We start from the raw sequence: 14,405 nt of genomic DNA, 5'->3' as shown, positions 1-14,405 counted from the left end.
TCATAGCACCTGCCTTGGAGATATTTGTATGCACTAATAAGAGCCCATCTCAGTCACCTCTAAAATTAACAGGCCCAGCTCCTTCCCTGTGTGCTTTCACTGTTGAGACTCTTTGTGTTCTAATGATACCCTCCAATAATGTGGATTTTTTTTCCATTATATAGTACACCCACCTGAGTGGGTGCCCAAAATCCCTGTTGCAGGAGAACGGAGGAGAAGATTTTGAGGCTGCTGCCCACTTTCTAGTACATAACAGGGGGCATGGAGTGAGGGAACTGGGGGAGCTGCCAGCCAGGATTGTGCTCTGGTGGCAGAACTGGAGCAGTGCTGGTGCTGGCCATGGGGAGCCTGATGGCTGTGCACCCAACCAAGGGTTGTTGCCAACAAACTGAGGAAAAGCAAGATGTGACTGGAAAAGGGACCCTGTGGAGGCAAGGCAGCACTTTCCTGGGACAAACATCCTTGCTCTAGGACACAACAAATAAAAGGCAGCATCAGCACAGAAGTGTGAATGAAGTGATGACTAAAGGTTGATTTATAGGGGGGATGAGACCAAGGAAGATCCTCGAAGCCCCCAGGACCCTGGGCATCCCTTCCTTCCTTCCTTCCTTCCTTCCTTCCTTCCTTCCTTCCTTCCTTCCTTCCTTCCTTCCTTCCTTCCTTCCTTCCTTCCTTCCTTCCTTCCTTCCTTCCTTCCTTCCTTCCTTCCTTCCTTCCTTCCTTCCTTCCTTCCTTCCTTCCTTCCTTCCTTCCTCCCTCCCTCCCTCCCTCCCTCCCTCCCTCCCCTTTTTTCTGTTCCTAATTTCCTCTTTTTTTCTCCCCTACTTTCACCCTCCCCCTTTTATCCAAGCCCCATCTCCATGCACTCATTAGCATTAGCTCAAGGACTAACACAACAATTTCCACGGCGAATCTGCAACTTACAAACAAAACTTCGTGACACTATTATTCCTATTACATTACTACTATTGCTTCTACCACGACTATCAGCATTTTACTTTCTTTCGCGGACCTCGGCCGCCCCCTTGGCCCCCGGGAGCGCTTCCCAAGCTTGTGTCGCTTCCTTCCCGTGGCGGAGTCACGTCACAGCCGGGGCGGCCCCGCGTTCCGCCGGAGCTCCGCAGGTGGGTGCGGGACCGGGGGGACGCGCCTCGGGGTTTGCTTCCTCGGGATGCTGCTCCCCCGGGATCTGGCTCTTCGGGCTGCTGCCCCCGGGGATGCGGCTCCCGCGGGATGCGGCTCTGCGGCCCCTGGAGCTGGAGGTCCGGTCCGGGTACAGGTTTGGGAGTACCGGCATCACCGGCCGGGCGGGCGCGGTGCGGGGAGTGAGGAGGAGGGCTCTGGATACACTGTACATACACTGTACCTACACTGTACATACACTGTATACCCTGCGGGGCTCGCCCCAGGGGCTTGGGTGGTTTGGCTTCAAAGTTTCCAAATAGAAATGTTTCAAACTCTTATTATGTTATTTTAATAGTATTATTTTTAATAATATAAATAACATATATTATATTGTACTATATATTATATTATATTATATTATATTATATCGTATTATATTGAATTATATTACATTATATTATATCGTATTGTATTGTATTAGAAAAATATGTATCTATATATATAATATATATAATATATATATAATATATATTATTAAATGCATATATACACAAATATGTATCTTATACGTATATATTATTATATGCATACATATGTATAATCCATTTTGTTACCTATTTTATATATATGCATATCTGTAGGTATATATCCATATGTGTATGTGTATATATAATGTGTCATGTCATGTGTATATGCATGTATACATATGTATATATGTTTATAATGTAGATATATGTATATATATAATCTATATATAATATAGATTATATATATCTCATATATAATATTATATAATAATATAAATTATATAAGTATATAAGTATTATATTATAAAATATAAAATATACAATAGATACATATAATAATATATAATATATAATATTATTATATACAGATAATGTAATATATATGTATATAATAGTGTTAATATATGTGTATATGTGTCTGTATGTATGAGTATATATATGTATAGTGTGTATTTTTATGTATATATATGTGTATACTTACAACATACAAGCTATACTTATATATAAAGTATATACATAATATACATTATCATTATATACATAATTAATATATCATTATATACATTATATGTATAGCATTACAATAGTATCATTAATATAATTATTGATACAATACACCAAAGCAATGCTACATATTAATTATGTATTAATACCACTTTCTGTTGGGTCTATAAATATTAACATGTATTAATGTCAGCGATATCTTAACATCTTAATATTATTGATACATTTGTTAATACGATAATGTTATAGGATGTGTAGCATCTAAGATTTTTAATATCATTTCATTAGATACATGGTTATATAAAAATAATATATGCTGTATTCTGTAATATATATTAGATATATATTATACTCTATTATGCAATTTTCATTATTATATTTTAAACTCCTTTACAAACTTTATGTTATGGTAGCAGTCTGTTGTTTTGTGCAAGTCCTGTATAGTATTCAGAACAGGCCATTACAACAAGCTGTTGGACGTTATTGAAATTATCTGAAATTTGGAGTGTGGCCCTGGACCAGATTCTAGGATGCACACTCCTGGAGGGATTGCTGAACAAAATGTGTTTCTCTTTGGGTTGAAGTGATACTTCCATCCTTTCTGAGATGGAATGCAGTGTGTTTATGGAGTTTTCCCCAGGTTACTGTACTTTGGAGGAGAAAATGCATGGAAACATACACTGATTGATCTGTAACATCAACCCCACAGATACAGCTGGAATTGCTGATAATGTCTTTGAGTTTCAAGTTGTTGCAAGAACCTGATTCTCTCTGAAAGAATTCTAGAGTTATGTCTTGTGCAAAAAGATTTTCTTGTATTTTGCAGGCCTCCTCTGAACGTCTGGTGGGGTAAAAGCTGCGTGGGGATCTCCACAGCTGCTGCAAGATTTGTTGTCCCCACTCACTTGGGCTCCTTGGTCGGTGGCTGTGGCACCTGTTTTCCTCTTTGTCATTTCCGTGGTAGGTAATCAAATGCAGACTGCAAGAAGATTTAGTTTCCTTGGTGGCCATAGCTGGTTTTGAATGAGGGACAACAGGAGATAGGTGTTTTAAATGCCATCAATATGCATTCTGATATTTGCACCTACTTGCTCCCCCTATTATCTTTCAGCTGTTACTTAAAAGGTAAATACTTCAAGAAAAAAAAATCCATGTGTGTGTTTCCTTGATTGATGCTGAGATTAATTTTATACAGATAGTTATCTCATCTAAATAATGGATGGTTTTAGTGTCACAACTTACTTTTCCTTCAAATGAGAATTTATTGGATGATGGAAATTCTATTAAACAGGAATTGAGTCCAACTTGGCTTTGCAAAATAGAGCACGGGCCAAGTCTAGACTCAAAAGAATAATTTGTTAAATCTATAGCATTGTGGCGTAGGAGAAGATAAATTCTCAAGTTTACAAACATCTTTCTTTGCATTTATGTGTTCATTTTTTTCCCTCAAGCAAATCTTTATAATTGAGGGTAGTCTAGAGAGAGATCCAGAATAATTGTATGAAAAGTTTTGTGCATTTTAGTGTCTTTGGTATCATTTTACTTAGGTAAATAAATAGACAGACAGGACTCTTTTCTTTCAGTTATTTATAAAAACATCCAGTCAGTCTCATTCTAGCCCTGGAAACAGCAGATTGTTTCTTCAGTAGCAGTACTGGTCAGTGAATGCTGAAGATAGAATTGCTTGTAATTATGTAAAATTGGTAAGAAAGTTAAGGCACTGCTGGCTGATTTCTTTTTGTGGGGTCTCAAAGCTTAGGTAGTGTTATTGTTTTATTCATTCCCCTTCAGCTGATGTTTTGGTAGGAGTTGTCCTCAGAACAACAGAGCATGGAGGGATCAAGAAAGGACTGTATAGGACTGAACTGGAGCTGTTTTATGCACATATGTGTGTGGAAGGGAGAATGTGATCTATGAAATCTGTGCTTTATTCGTTGTGCTGTCTGCAAAACAGTTTGAGAGCATCTTCCTCATTTGGAAGGCTTGCTAGGCTGGCAACAAAAGCATTCTTAAAAAACTTGTCAGAAAGTAGACCCTTCCTTTTTTTCCCCCATTTTTTATCTTGCATGTTATCCAGCCAACATGCTGTAAATATTTCATGCTAAAACTGCATCCATTCTCAACTTCTATTTATTGTGGGTTTAAAAATTTTCCACATCTGACTAAAGCTCTTCCTGTCATCCAGATCTGCATTTTTAGAAAAGGTTCCAAGCTTGTTCTTACATTTAACATGCAAAATCCCAGACACTTCTATTTCCACCTGGCAAAGTGAAACAAATGCAGTAGCTGCCAAGGACTGTGACCTTTGGCAGAGTGTGCTGTGCCAGTCACTGCTCAGTGACAGGAATTTTATTGCTCCACTCCTTGCAGCTGACTAACTAACAACTGCTGCCTTTTGGCTGGGCAGGAAGATTGGTGGAGCAGTGCCCTGTCACCCATTTGATTTTCTTGTGATTGTGGCTTAGAAATACAGCATTAAAGTTTAGAATCCACTGCAGCGTTCTTCCTTAGTGGCTATTCTGCATAAACAGTCCTCTTTAATAAAAACTTTTTGGTATTAGTATTGAGAGATCCAGTGAAGCAAAAGTGTACTGGGTTCTTTTTCACTGAACATCCTAAACTGTGCTTAGCAGTTGCAATGAGATCTTGGTCACTCTTCAGCTGTTTAATATTGTGACATCACGTTGTGTGTTTAGCTTTAGATAATAAAGGTACAGGTAAGTCAGGCCTGAAACTGGGCAGAATCAGCTTGGCTTTGGGTAAAAGGGATTTGATTTTGGTTTTCCTGCATAAATTCTGATAACAGGTGTCATATCTGCTGATAATCACCATGCAGACTCCCTTTGGCTTCTGAGATTTTTTGCACCTCAGTCCTAAAATGTCTTGTAAAGGTCACATTATGACAAAAGTTGGGTGGAAGCACTGTTGTTATTAAGGGCATGAACAGGTGGCTTCAAGATTCCAACAGGGCACCCTTCAATAACACTTAACTTATTCAAACTCTCTCAAAAGAACCACAAATCCATCAATCAATTTGCTGTTGCAGGAAGGACTTGGGACAGTGTGAATGCTTTTAATATTACCAAGTTAAATCATCTTGGCTGCAGCTTTTTACTCACTGCAGAACACATTATATTAATATTCTGATTAGGTACAGATTAGTTTTTTGATGGAATAATTCGGGTAAGTAGACTATGTCAAACACTGCAGCAAGATTACAGAGGTTCAAAGCATGGCACTTTGCATTTTTAAATATGTAATTCCAGCTGGCATCTGTAGAGCTGGAGCAGCATAATGCATTTATGTCAGCATTTGTGTTAGGGAATTTAAAAGAGGCATTTCAACAAGAAAATGTAGGTGTTTTGTTGTTCTTTCGTCTTTTTTTAATGGAACTGCTGGTTTTGAGCTGCACAGTGTTTCTGGCCTGCCACATAGTAAACCACCTCCATGATGAATGTGTTGATACTGTGAGCATGAAAGCCCTGGGATGAATGTTTTGATTGTATGTGATTTAGAGCCGCCACAGAAGCGTCACATTTATCCTGACATTAAATTTCATGAGCTATAACTTGGCACAGAACAACTCAGAGTTTTATTTCTGCCTTAAACAGGATGATGGTGCTCTGTTTCCTGAGCAGAGCCCTGCCACGAGTGAGGCATTCACCCAGCCCACTGGGGAGACAAGTCTCTTCAGCCAGCACAAATAAGCCAGTGTTGACTTTATTCACCAAGGTAAGAGCTGTTTACACAATAAAGCTGTACAAGACGGTGTTTATCTGCTCTGATACACAGGAATCGCAGATTCAGAAGCCAAGGAAATGGCTTATCCTTGCCCTTTTTTTCCCTCCTTCAAAGTGTTTTACTTAGTGGGTTTCTGCACACCAGGCTTTGCACACAGTCCTGCTCTCATTGTAGCAAGCAAGAATTAGCAGTCAACAAATATTTCAGGACAGTTTTGCATCAGTGACTCTGTGGTTCATTTACTAGTTGAAGATTTGGCCCTGCTGCCAGTGTTTCACCTGAAAATCGATAATAGAGATGAATCCTACACAATCTGCCAACCACAAGCATCAACAGTCAAAGCAGGCTCATCAAAGTGCTCGTTTTTAATTTCAGCACCACCTGTGAGACTGTAAAATGTATCCAGATAGTGTTGGGAGGATGCGAGGGAAAAATAGATTTTGTTTTACCTCTTTTTGCTTTATTTGCAACAGATGAAATGCGTGTAGGATTCCTAGGCATATCTAGAAAACAGATGAGATGAGCAGGAGGGGTCATTTGTGGACTGTCACATTCATGAATTGTTTTTGATTATTGCCTGCGTAGTTCTGCAGTTTTATAAAGGATGGCACAGGATGGGTTATGTTGTAGCCTTCAACAGGAGAATAACTATAAATAAAAAGCACTGAGAGTGCTGACATTAGTGTGGTGCTTTTAAGTATGATTAAAATAATTTCCTTCTCCTGCGCAATATTTGTTCACTTCATCAGTAACCATACAGGAGTCTTTTAACTGTGTGACAAATAATAGGTCAGCATCCATTTAATAATCAGAACTATAAAATTGCAGCTTTCTCTCCCCCTGCTCAGTTTGGCCTCAACTCATTCATAATCCAAATGGGGTAAAGGTAGGGAATAATGCTCTTACCTTTGGGTTAATAGTTGGAAAAAAAGCTTTTTATGTCATATAATTCCTAAAGGCACTGTGTGAAATCAGATTTTCTAGTAGCATATTTCCAGCAGTTCTCTGGAATGGCCTTTTGTTAAAGGTGTTTTCAACTCTAAATGTTTACTGTTAACTTTAAATGTTCACTGGCAATTGCAAAGAAAAGCACAGACTATAAAAAAATTAATCTACATTGTTAGGTTATGCTAATTGGCTGCTTGTTTGCCTCCTTCTTATTTTTAATAAGGAGAAAACAGGAGGAAAAAGCAGGAGTTATGACTTCTGGATCAAACTGATAAAAACTACCAAATGGTTCTCCTCTTGCAGTCCTCTTTTCTGGCCACCTCCGTACTTGTGCAACAATTAGTTATGTAAATCTACTTTTTAAAAATATTTCATTGTTTGTTAAAATAATTCACTTTTTATTTTAAGCCAGCACCACCTAGTGCCTAAGCTTGCCATATTTTTTTCCTAAAAGTTAACCTCCTTTGCCAAATGCATTTATATGCCTGGTATGTTAGGAAGCTCTCCACAGGTCTAGAGGAACCAAGTGTGTCCTGTTTTAGCTGGAAGAAGCCTGTTGTGTTACAAAACTGATGTGCAGGATTCTGGGTCATTCCTCTCAGTCACCAGTATCTGTTAAAGCCTCCAAAAGCAGCCAGGACTATGAAGGACACAGGATTTTATTATCCTGCATAGGTTTTCACAGCACAAAGACTTGTCCAGGTGGGAAAGGCAATTTAGATTAGATCTAAATAAAGTAGAGTGTTTACTCCAAAGTAATTCACATGCAGGAAATAAAAAGTAGCTGTTTCAGATTAACTTCACATTTACAAAACCCTAGGAAGACTTTTCAGTGGGAGAAGGAAAAGAAGGTATTTTCCACTAGTGGAAAGTGTTTTGGGGCAGAGAGCCAGAGCGAATATGTTCACCTCCATATACTTTGCCGTGTGAATTATAGGTCAAATTCTGCTCTTGAAAACATTGGAGCAGCATGCCTTCAAATGATTCAGTTAGGGCCTGGGTGGTCAGCAGAACTCAGGTGTTCAACTGTAGTGGAAAATGAGGGAGTTTTCAAAAATGTGAGGGTTTTTTGACCCCATCACAGGTAAAACACTGCAGCTGTTTGCCAGTTCTCCCTGCTGTAGATTACCCTCCTTCCAGCCCTGCAGTGTGGAGGATCCTGCTTCATTTTTTCCAGGCAAAGCCACCCACATTATCTTAAGTTGCCTTATTTTCCTTCATTTCAACTGAGCTGTGTCTTGATCTGAGACAGGCTGGAAGTTACTTTTGTGGCTTTCTCATTCCTCTTTTAGCAGGAAAGGTACCTGCAGCTGTCTTTATTTGGTGGTGACAGTGCTTTGAATATCCATTGCTGACCAAAATGATGGGTGGTCTCTGCAAGACCTTTAGGATCATTCCCTTGGATCAGCTTTTAGAAGACTGTTAATTTCCTCCATGAGAAATGGAATAGCAAATGTAAAAAAAATTAAATTCAGTGGCTGGATAGTTTCTTGGGGTTTTTTTTCATCCACACCGCAGTGGTAACTGAAATTTTAGAAAGTCCTACGACAGAGTGCTTGGGGCAGGGAAGGGAACCTGCATTTACAGTAATGAATGCTCCTGTCTGTGTGTGTTATTTTACAGTACAAACAACTTCTGTGTTTTACTGCATGCTTTAAGCTACTCTGAATGTTTTCGTTTAGAAACCATGCCCTCTGTGTGATGAAGCAAAAGAAGTTCTTGAGCCATACAAGAGAAGGGTAATGTATGGAAATACTGTATATGTTTTCTATATGGAAAGAACAGTTAATTAGGATTCTTTCTTTGTAAAAAGAAAATTGCTTGGATTTATTTGCATCTGTTATTCTTTCACGGATGACCTCTTCAAGACAATTTCAGCACTGATTTACATAAAACTCATTATCCAAAAGCATTTTGTGACAATGCTACTCAAATAAGTATAGGCAAACCAAACCAATATATAGTTCTTGAAAATACTCCTTTTTTAAACACCATTGCCTTGTCTGAAGGGGGAGTTTGCAATTTTTATGAGGCAGGTAATGTTATAATTTAGGAAGGATGTTACTAAGTGGAACTTTGAATGAATGAACTATGTGTGACTGCAATTTTTGCCATTCTTCAACCAGTTTTTGATCTCTCTGTTGAAGGATGAAACTTTTAATGGAAGCATTAAGAGCTGTTGGACTCTGCTGCCTGTTTTTTCCCCAGCTATCTGTTTGTTGAGGTTGCTGCCCACAGGAGAGTTGTTCTGCACAATGGAAAAAGAATATTCTGGGCTAGGAAGAGGGTTCTTTGTGGAGAGGCTGCCAAGGGTTGTGGTTACATATATTTTGTACTCAAAGAACCAGACCCTTATCTACAATACAAAGAATAAACCCACAAGCTTCAAGAAAATAGCCTTGCATTTCTAAGGAAAACACTGCTCAGAGGACAAGCAGATATTGTTTTTCAGTGTCCAGTAAGAACTGACATATTTCTTTTCTGCCACAGTTTATTTTGCAGGAGGTGGATATTACCCTTCCAGAGAACTCAGCATGGTATGATAAATACAAATATGACATACCTGTTTTTCATTTAAATGGGAAGTTCCTAATGAAGCATCGAGTCAACATTCAAAAGTTTGAGGACCAACTTAGGAAGCTGGAGTTGCAAAGTGAGGGGAATCAGTGAAGAAAATGCAGCTGCTCTGATGCAGACCTCAAAGGTAAAAAAGAACTGTGTGAAGAAAACCAAACATATTCATTATCTGGCCTTAAATTTCTTAGGACATATGAGTCTGAAAAACTTGAGTGGCTTGTGTTTTGTATTAATCACCCAGCCCAGCTGCATCAGGAGCCACCTTTTCTGTGCCTTTCATTTGCTGCTCTTGTGGGCTGTTTTGTCACTGACAGAATAAAAGCTGCTCCCTAACAGCAGGTAAAGTAAATCTGTTTGTGTGGGGTTGGCATGGCCATGTTTGGGTAGTGGGGGTGGTACAGGGGTGGTTTCTCTGAGAAGCTGCTGGAAGCTTCCCCTGTGTCCAGCTGAGGCAGTGCTAGCCAGCTCCAGGATGGACCCTCTGGCCACATCCATCAGTGATGACAAGGAGAGAATGTTTAATAAAATGACCACAAACCCTGTTCTCCATCTCTCTGAACCACTGTTGGGAAAGAGGAAGAGCAAATTAAGAGTGAAGAAGGGGAGGGTGAGACAAAGGCGTTTTTAAAATTTAGTTTCCTTTGTCTTTATCCTACTGTGATTTGATTGGTAATAAACTAATTTCCCTAAGTCAAATCTCTTCTGTGACAGTGATCAGTGACTGATCTCTCTCTGTGTTCTCAACCCATGAGACTTTTACTGTATTTTCTCTCCCCTGCCCAGCTGGTGAAGGGACTTTTGTGGGTTTGTGGCGTCCAGCCATGATCAGTGTTTAAAAGATGATTAGCATATGTAGACTCGATGTGTAAGAGAACTCCTTGAAGAAGTCTAGGAGCTATCCTAAATGATAATTTGCAATGGAAAAGAGGGCCTTTACTATTAAGTTAAAAGAACACTTGATTAAAGACCACACACTCTCACTGGAATTGTATCTATAGAATGATCATCACAGTTTGATACAGTTATGCTAACACCTAACACTGAATAGTTTATTTTTCACATTTCAGTTCTGTCTGCTGCACAGCTGCACATCCATTTATCATGTGGCAAGAATGCCATTTTATCAAGGATTGCTGCAGTTATATTGGAGCCCCATAGGCAATGTAGGCCTGTGAAGGAGACAGAATGCTTAAGTTGAACATGTTTTCAGGAAGAAGAGAATGACAGATGCAGGGAAAATCAACCATTTTAGGTTAAGTAGTCTGTAACAGACTGGGGAAAGTTGCTGGTATATTTGATGTAATTAATAGATTCTTTAACACAGACACTAATCCCTACATGCTGTATTTCTGTTCTTATCATGGTGATATTCAATTTTTTCTTCTCACTAGGAATTTAAGAAGGTTCACTTGACAGAGGTGTCTTCACAGAGGGAAGAATTCAGATGCAATGCCTGGAACAGGCTGGAACAGCAAACTAAAATACAGCAGGATTCATGACAGACTCTTAAGTTTTGGAGGTTTGATAAGAAGTCAGCTGATCTGCTGTGGTGAAAATGGGCTCTTCCTTCATGGACTTCTCCTGCAGTGTCTTTAGGATTTGACAGATAATTTGCAACCCAGTTTTGATGTATTCCCCAAGACGAAAAATTCCTGGGGAGTGAGGAGTAGGAAATTAAAACTCTTCCAGCTTAGCAGCTTCAGTCCAGTCAGATTGGGATCTGAAACTATCCAAGATTTCCCAGGAGGGAGATCTGTGCCGTTTTTATAGCAGAGAATTTGAGGTACGTTCAGCCAGATCATGGATCCACAGTGTTTTTCATCACCATTAGCAGAAGAACAGGGCTCTAGAGACAAAAACTTCTATACTTTCTGCAGTTTATAATGCTATATTCAAACTTCTAACTGTTCCACGGGTTACTGTTAAATAAAAGTTCTGAATTACCTCTGTATCAGTAAGTGTCACTTACTTTTCTTCTGTGATTTGAGATGGTTTAACAGAGGGCACAGGTTTTCCCCTTACTGAGGTTTTGTGATAAGAGAACTGCATAGAGCACTTGTCAACCATAGCTCAAGTGCTCTTCTAAAGCATAACAGCATTATCTCAAAGACAGGGACAACAGAGGTCATGTGGACTCACCCCATTTCCCAAAATACATAACTGACAGAGACTGGCAGAGCTCTCAGAGAGCATTTTGCTTTTGTTTTATTTTAGTAAGGTCTGTTTTGGGAAGAAAAAAAAGGGAAGCAAAACCCAAAGTTCTTAATCATTTTAGAGCTAATGAATCCCTTGTTTCTTTTTCTGTCAGACAGTGGAGATTTCTTCTGTAGCCAGTGCCAGAAATTTTTTGCCCATTTATTTTTTAAAGTGAATGATAACAGGATTTCCATAATTGCTTTTGTCCATTGTGTAGCTCTTATGAGTGAGATGGAGCTTTTCCATCAGGGCTATGCTGCCCAAAAACCTTCCAGTGGCTTTACTGTTCTACACTTTTAAGAGAGTGGAAACCCTCTTTTCATCAATTTGGACACATGGATAGGGAGGTGGGAATGTGTCAGTATGGAATGTTGGTGGCACAGTTTCACCTTCATTTTCCAAAAGCAAGAAAGGATGCATCATACATAAATTTGAGGGTGGTTTTTTTTTCTTTTTTTTGAATGTATGAAATGCAGCTGTCTCTCAACACACGCATCTCTAATCAAATGTGTTAAGTTATAATACAGATATTAAAATGAGAAGGTATATGCCCCTGCTGAATATATATTTATGGAGCAATATGCAACTTTGTGAAAACTAGCAATTTACTGTTTTGGCTGTGAGTGTTGGCAGGAGTGCAAAACCTCATAATGCACTGTCTCTGTAGTAAAAGGAGCTTGAATACAAGATGGATTTATTTCCTATTTCTGGCCAATTGAAAAGCACATAGATGATGTCCCATCTTCTTACAGTAACTATAAACAAATACCCACTGGGCTTACTTTCTTACATGTTCTGCTTCTCTGACTCTTTCGTTGTGTCCTTAAATTGTACACAAGTCATAGAAGAGAATGTCTCATTTCTTTTAGGCACAGCACTCCAGGCACAGTGCCTTGCTGTCCAAACTGACCTGTGATACATAATCTCAGATTCAGCTGTAGTCACGTGGCCATCTGGATTAACCACACGTGGAAGTAAACGAAGCATCATGTTTACAAGATCATATCTCTCTTTTTTTTTTTTTTTTCCTCCATTTCAGAGGCTATATATATATATATATATATATATATATATATATATATATTTTTTTTTTTTTTTTTTTTTTTTTTTTTTTTTTTTTTTCTTTATAGTCTACCAATAACCTCTCTCTTCCCTCATGCCCTGCTGGCAAGAAGGCTCCATCCCATTCTTGTGAAGCTGCTTTATCTTGTAGACTCAAACTTGAGTTTTTTGAAAGTCATAACTGGAGCTGTGAAAACAGAACAGTTTCCAGTTAGGGAACTCCAACTGAATAATGGCTTGAGCTGCTTCACCAGAAAAATCATGGTAAGAATAACAAAACCATTCTCTGTCCTCTATCCTCACCTCTCATAGCATTTCAGATCAAATTCTGTTTCTTGGTCTGGATCTTCCAGAGATAAATGACATTGACCGGGTTATCCAAAGGGTAAAATGAGTTCCTGCAGGAGACAAACACCCTCTGTTGTCTGTCTTGTCCATGGAATGAACTGCAGGGACTGAGGGCACTCCAGACCTTCCTCATTTTCCTTCTGGGAAATGCTACCTTCTAGGGCACGTGTGGTTGATTACGAGGATAAAAACTAAATCCTTCACAGTTGTACAAAAATCTCACTGAAATGAGACACAACTGCATCCACTCACTTCTGGGGAGAAGGCAAAAGAACAATGATGTGACATGAATTACTGGAATGCACCTAGACATGAGGTTAGGCTGTGCAAAAATTCAGGGTTTAACACAGGCCAGATAGTTTTAGCCTGACACCTAAAGAAATGAGACTTGGACCACGTAATCTTGTGTCAGCCCAATGCTTTCCCTTCCTTTCTCCCCTTCCTGAATCCTTCTCAGGAATATTTAACCCAGGGAGCTGTTCAACAAGGTGATACAGCTGGGTTTTTTTCTTGAGGGTTTTGGTGCTGTTTGTTTCTTTGTTTTGTTCTGTTTTGATTTGGGTTGAGTTGGGTTTTTTTTTCCTTAGTATGACATTCCCTGAACATTCCCTGGAGATCTGCTCCCAGAAAGGTGGCACATATCTCTCCATCCAGTGGAGAAAAACATGGTGAATCAAACCACCAAACCACATTGATACACACTGGTTTGATTTATACACTAGATATTAATTCAAGCTTCTCCCAGAGGTGAGACATCCACTGCTACAAGATCTGCAAGGTGCCAGGAGCTGAAGCTGCAGCTCTGTTTGCAAGGCTTGGATCCAACCAACTTTGTTGATGTTCCCTCTACATTGAACACCTACATTTCTGCTTAATTTACCTTACCTGCCTCCTGCTAAGGTGTGCTGAGTGACTTGGACAACCCATGCCAGGGGACTCTTTTTTATTTTAGTACAGAGGTGGCACCTGTGTGCTGTTTCCATTTCCACCTGGAAGTGCAGCTGTGTTGCTGGGGGTGAACATACAGGTGTAAATGTAGGTAGGGGGGTTTTGTTTGTTTGTTTGTTTGTTGTTTTTGTTTTTTGAGTTTGTTTGTTTTGGGTTTTTTTTGGGTTTTTTTTTTTTTTTTCTTTACTGGCAGGAAAGCAAGCCAAGAGCAAGTCCTCCCTGCCCCTGTGACTTGCCTCCTAGTAAAATTTCAGTGCATCTCGCTGCTCTAATGGGCAGTTGTATTCAGGGAACGCAGCAATTTTGTGAAATACCATCTCACCCTGTGATAGTCCTTTATTTCCAAACAAAGCGAGCCTGACAGAGGCAGCGAAATGGAGAACTGTGGTTAGGCAAGGGGAAATATTAGCCCTCGGGTTTACCCGTCGC

The 14,405-nt window shown here is 39.4% G+C and overlaps 1 protein-coding gene across 1 annotated transcript; it reads left to right on the top strand.

Annotated features, from left to right (window-relative positions):
* The first annotated feature begins 989 nt into the window (after positions 1-989).
* Positions 990-11,359, top strand: LOC310922342 (glutaredoxin-like protein C5orf63 homolog). The gene is made up of 6 exons (XM_083882817.1): positions 990-1,124; positions 2,983-3,116; positions 5,768-5,888; positions 8,528-8,584; positions 9,336-9,549; positions 10,814-11,359. The coding sequence occupies exons 3-5, from the start codon at positions 5,769-5,771 to the stop codon at positions 9,513-9,515; spliced, it is 357 nt and encodes a 118-aa protein (XP_083738943.1). The 5' UTR covers positions 990-1,124; positions 2,983-3,116; position 5,768; the 3' UTR covers positions 9,516-9,549; positions 10,814-11,359.
* The last annotated feature ends 3,046 nt before the right edge of the window (positions 11,360-14,405 follow it).

The sequence above is a fragment of the Zosterops lateralis genome (genome assembly GCF_965231275.1).
Source record: "Zosterops lateralis genome assembly, chromosome: Z".
Classification (NCBI taxonomy): Eukaryota; Metazoa; Chordata; class Aves; order Passeriformes; family Zosteropidae; genus Zosterops; species Zosterops lateralis.
This window is presented reverse-complemented; position numbering and strand designations above follow the sequence as displayed.

What these genes read in the sequence shown, in the direction of transcription:
- LOC310922342 (XM_083882817.1), top strand. Translation starts at nt 5,769, where the DNA reads ATGATGGTGCTCTGTTTCCTGAGCAGAGCCCTGCCACGAGTGAGGCAT. An exon ending in TGTTGACTTTATTCACCAAG is followed by an intron (nt 5,889 to 8,527) that starts GTAAGAGCTGTT and finishes GTTTTCGTTTAG; the next exon opens with AAACCATGCCCTCTGTGTGA. An exon ending in TTGAGCCATACAAGAGAAGG is followed by an intron (nt 8,585 to 9,335) that starts GTAATGTATGGA and finishes TTTCTGCCACAG; the next exon opens with TTTATTTTGCAGGAGGTGGA.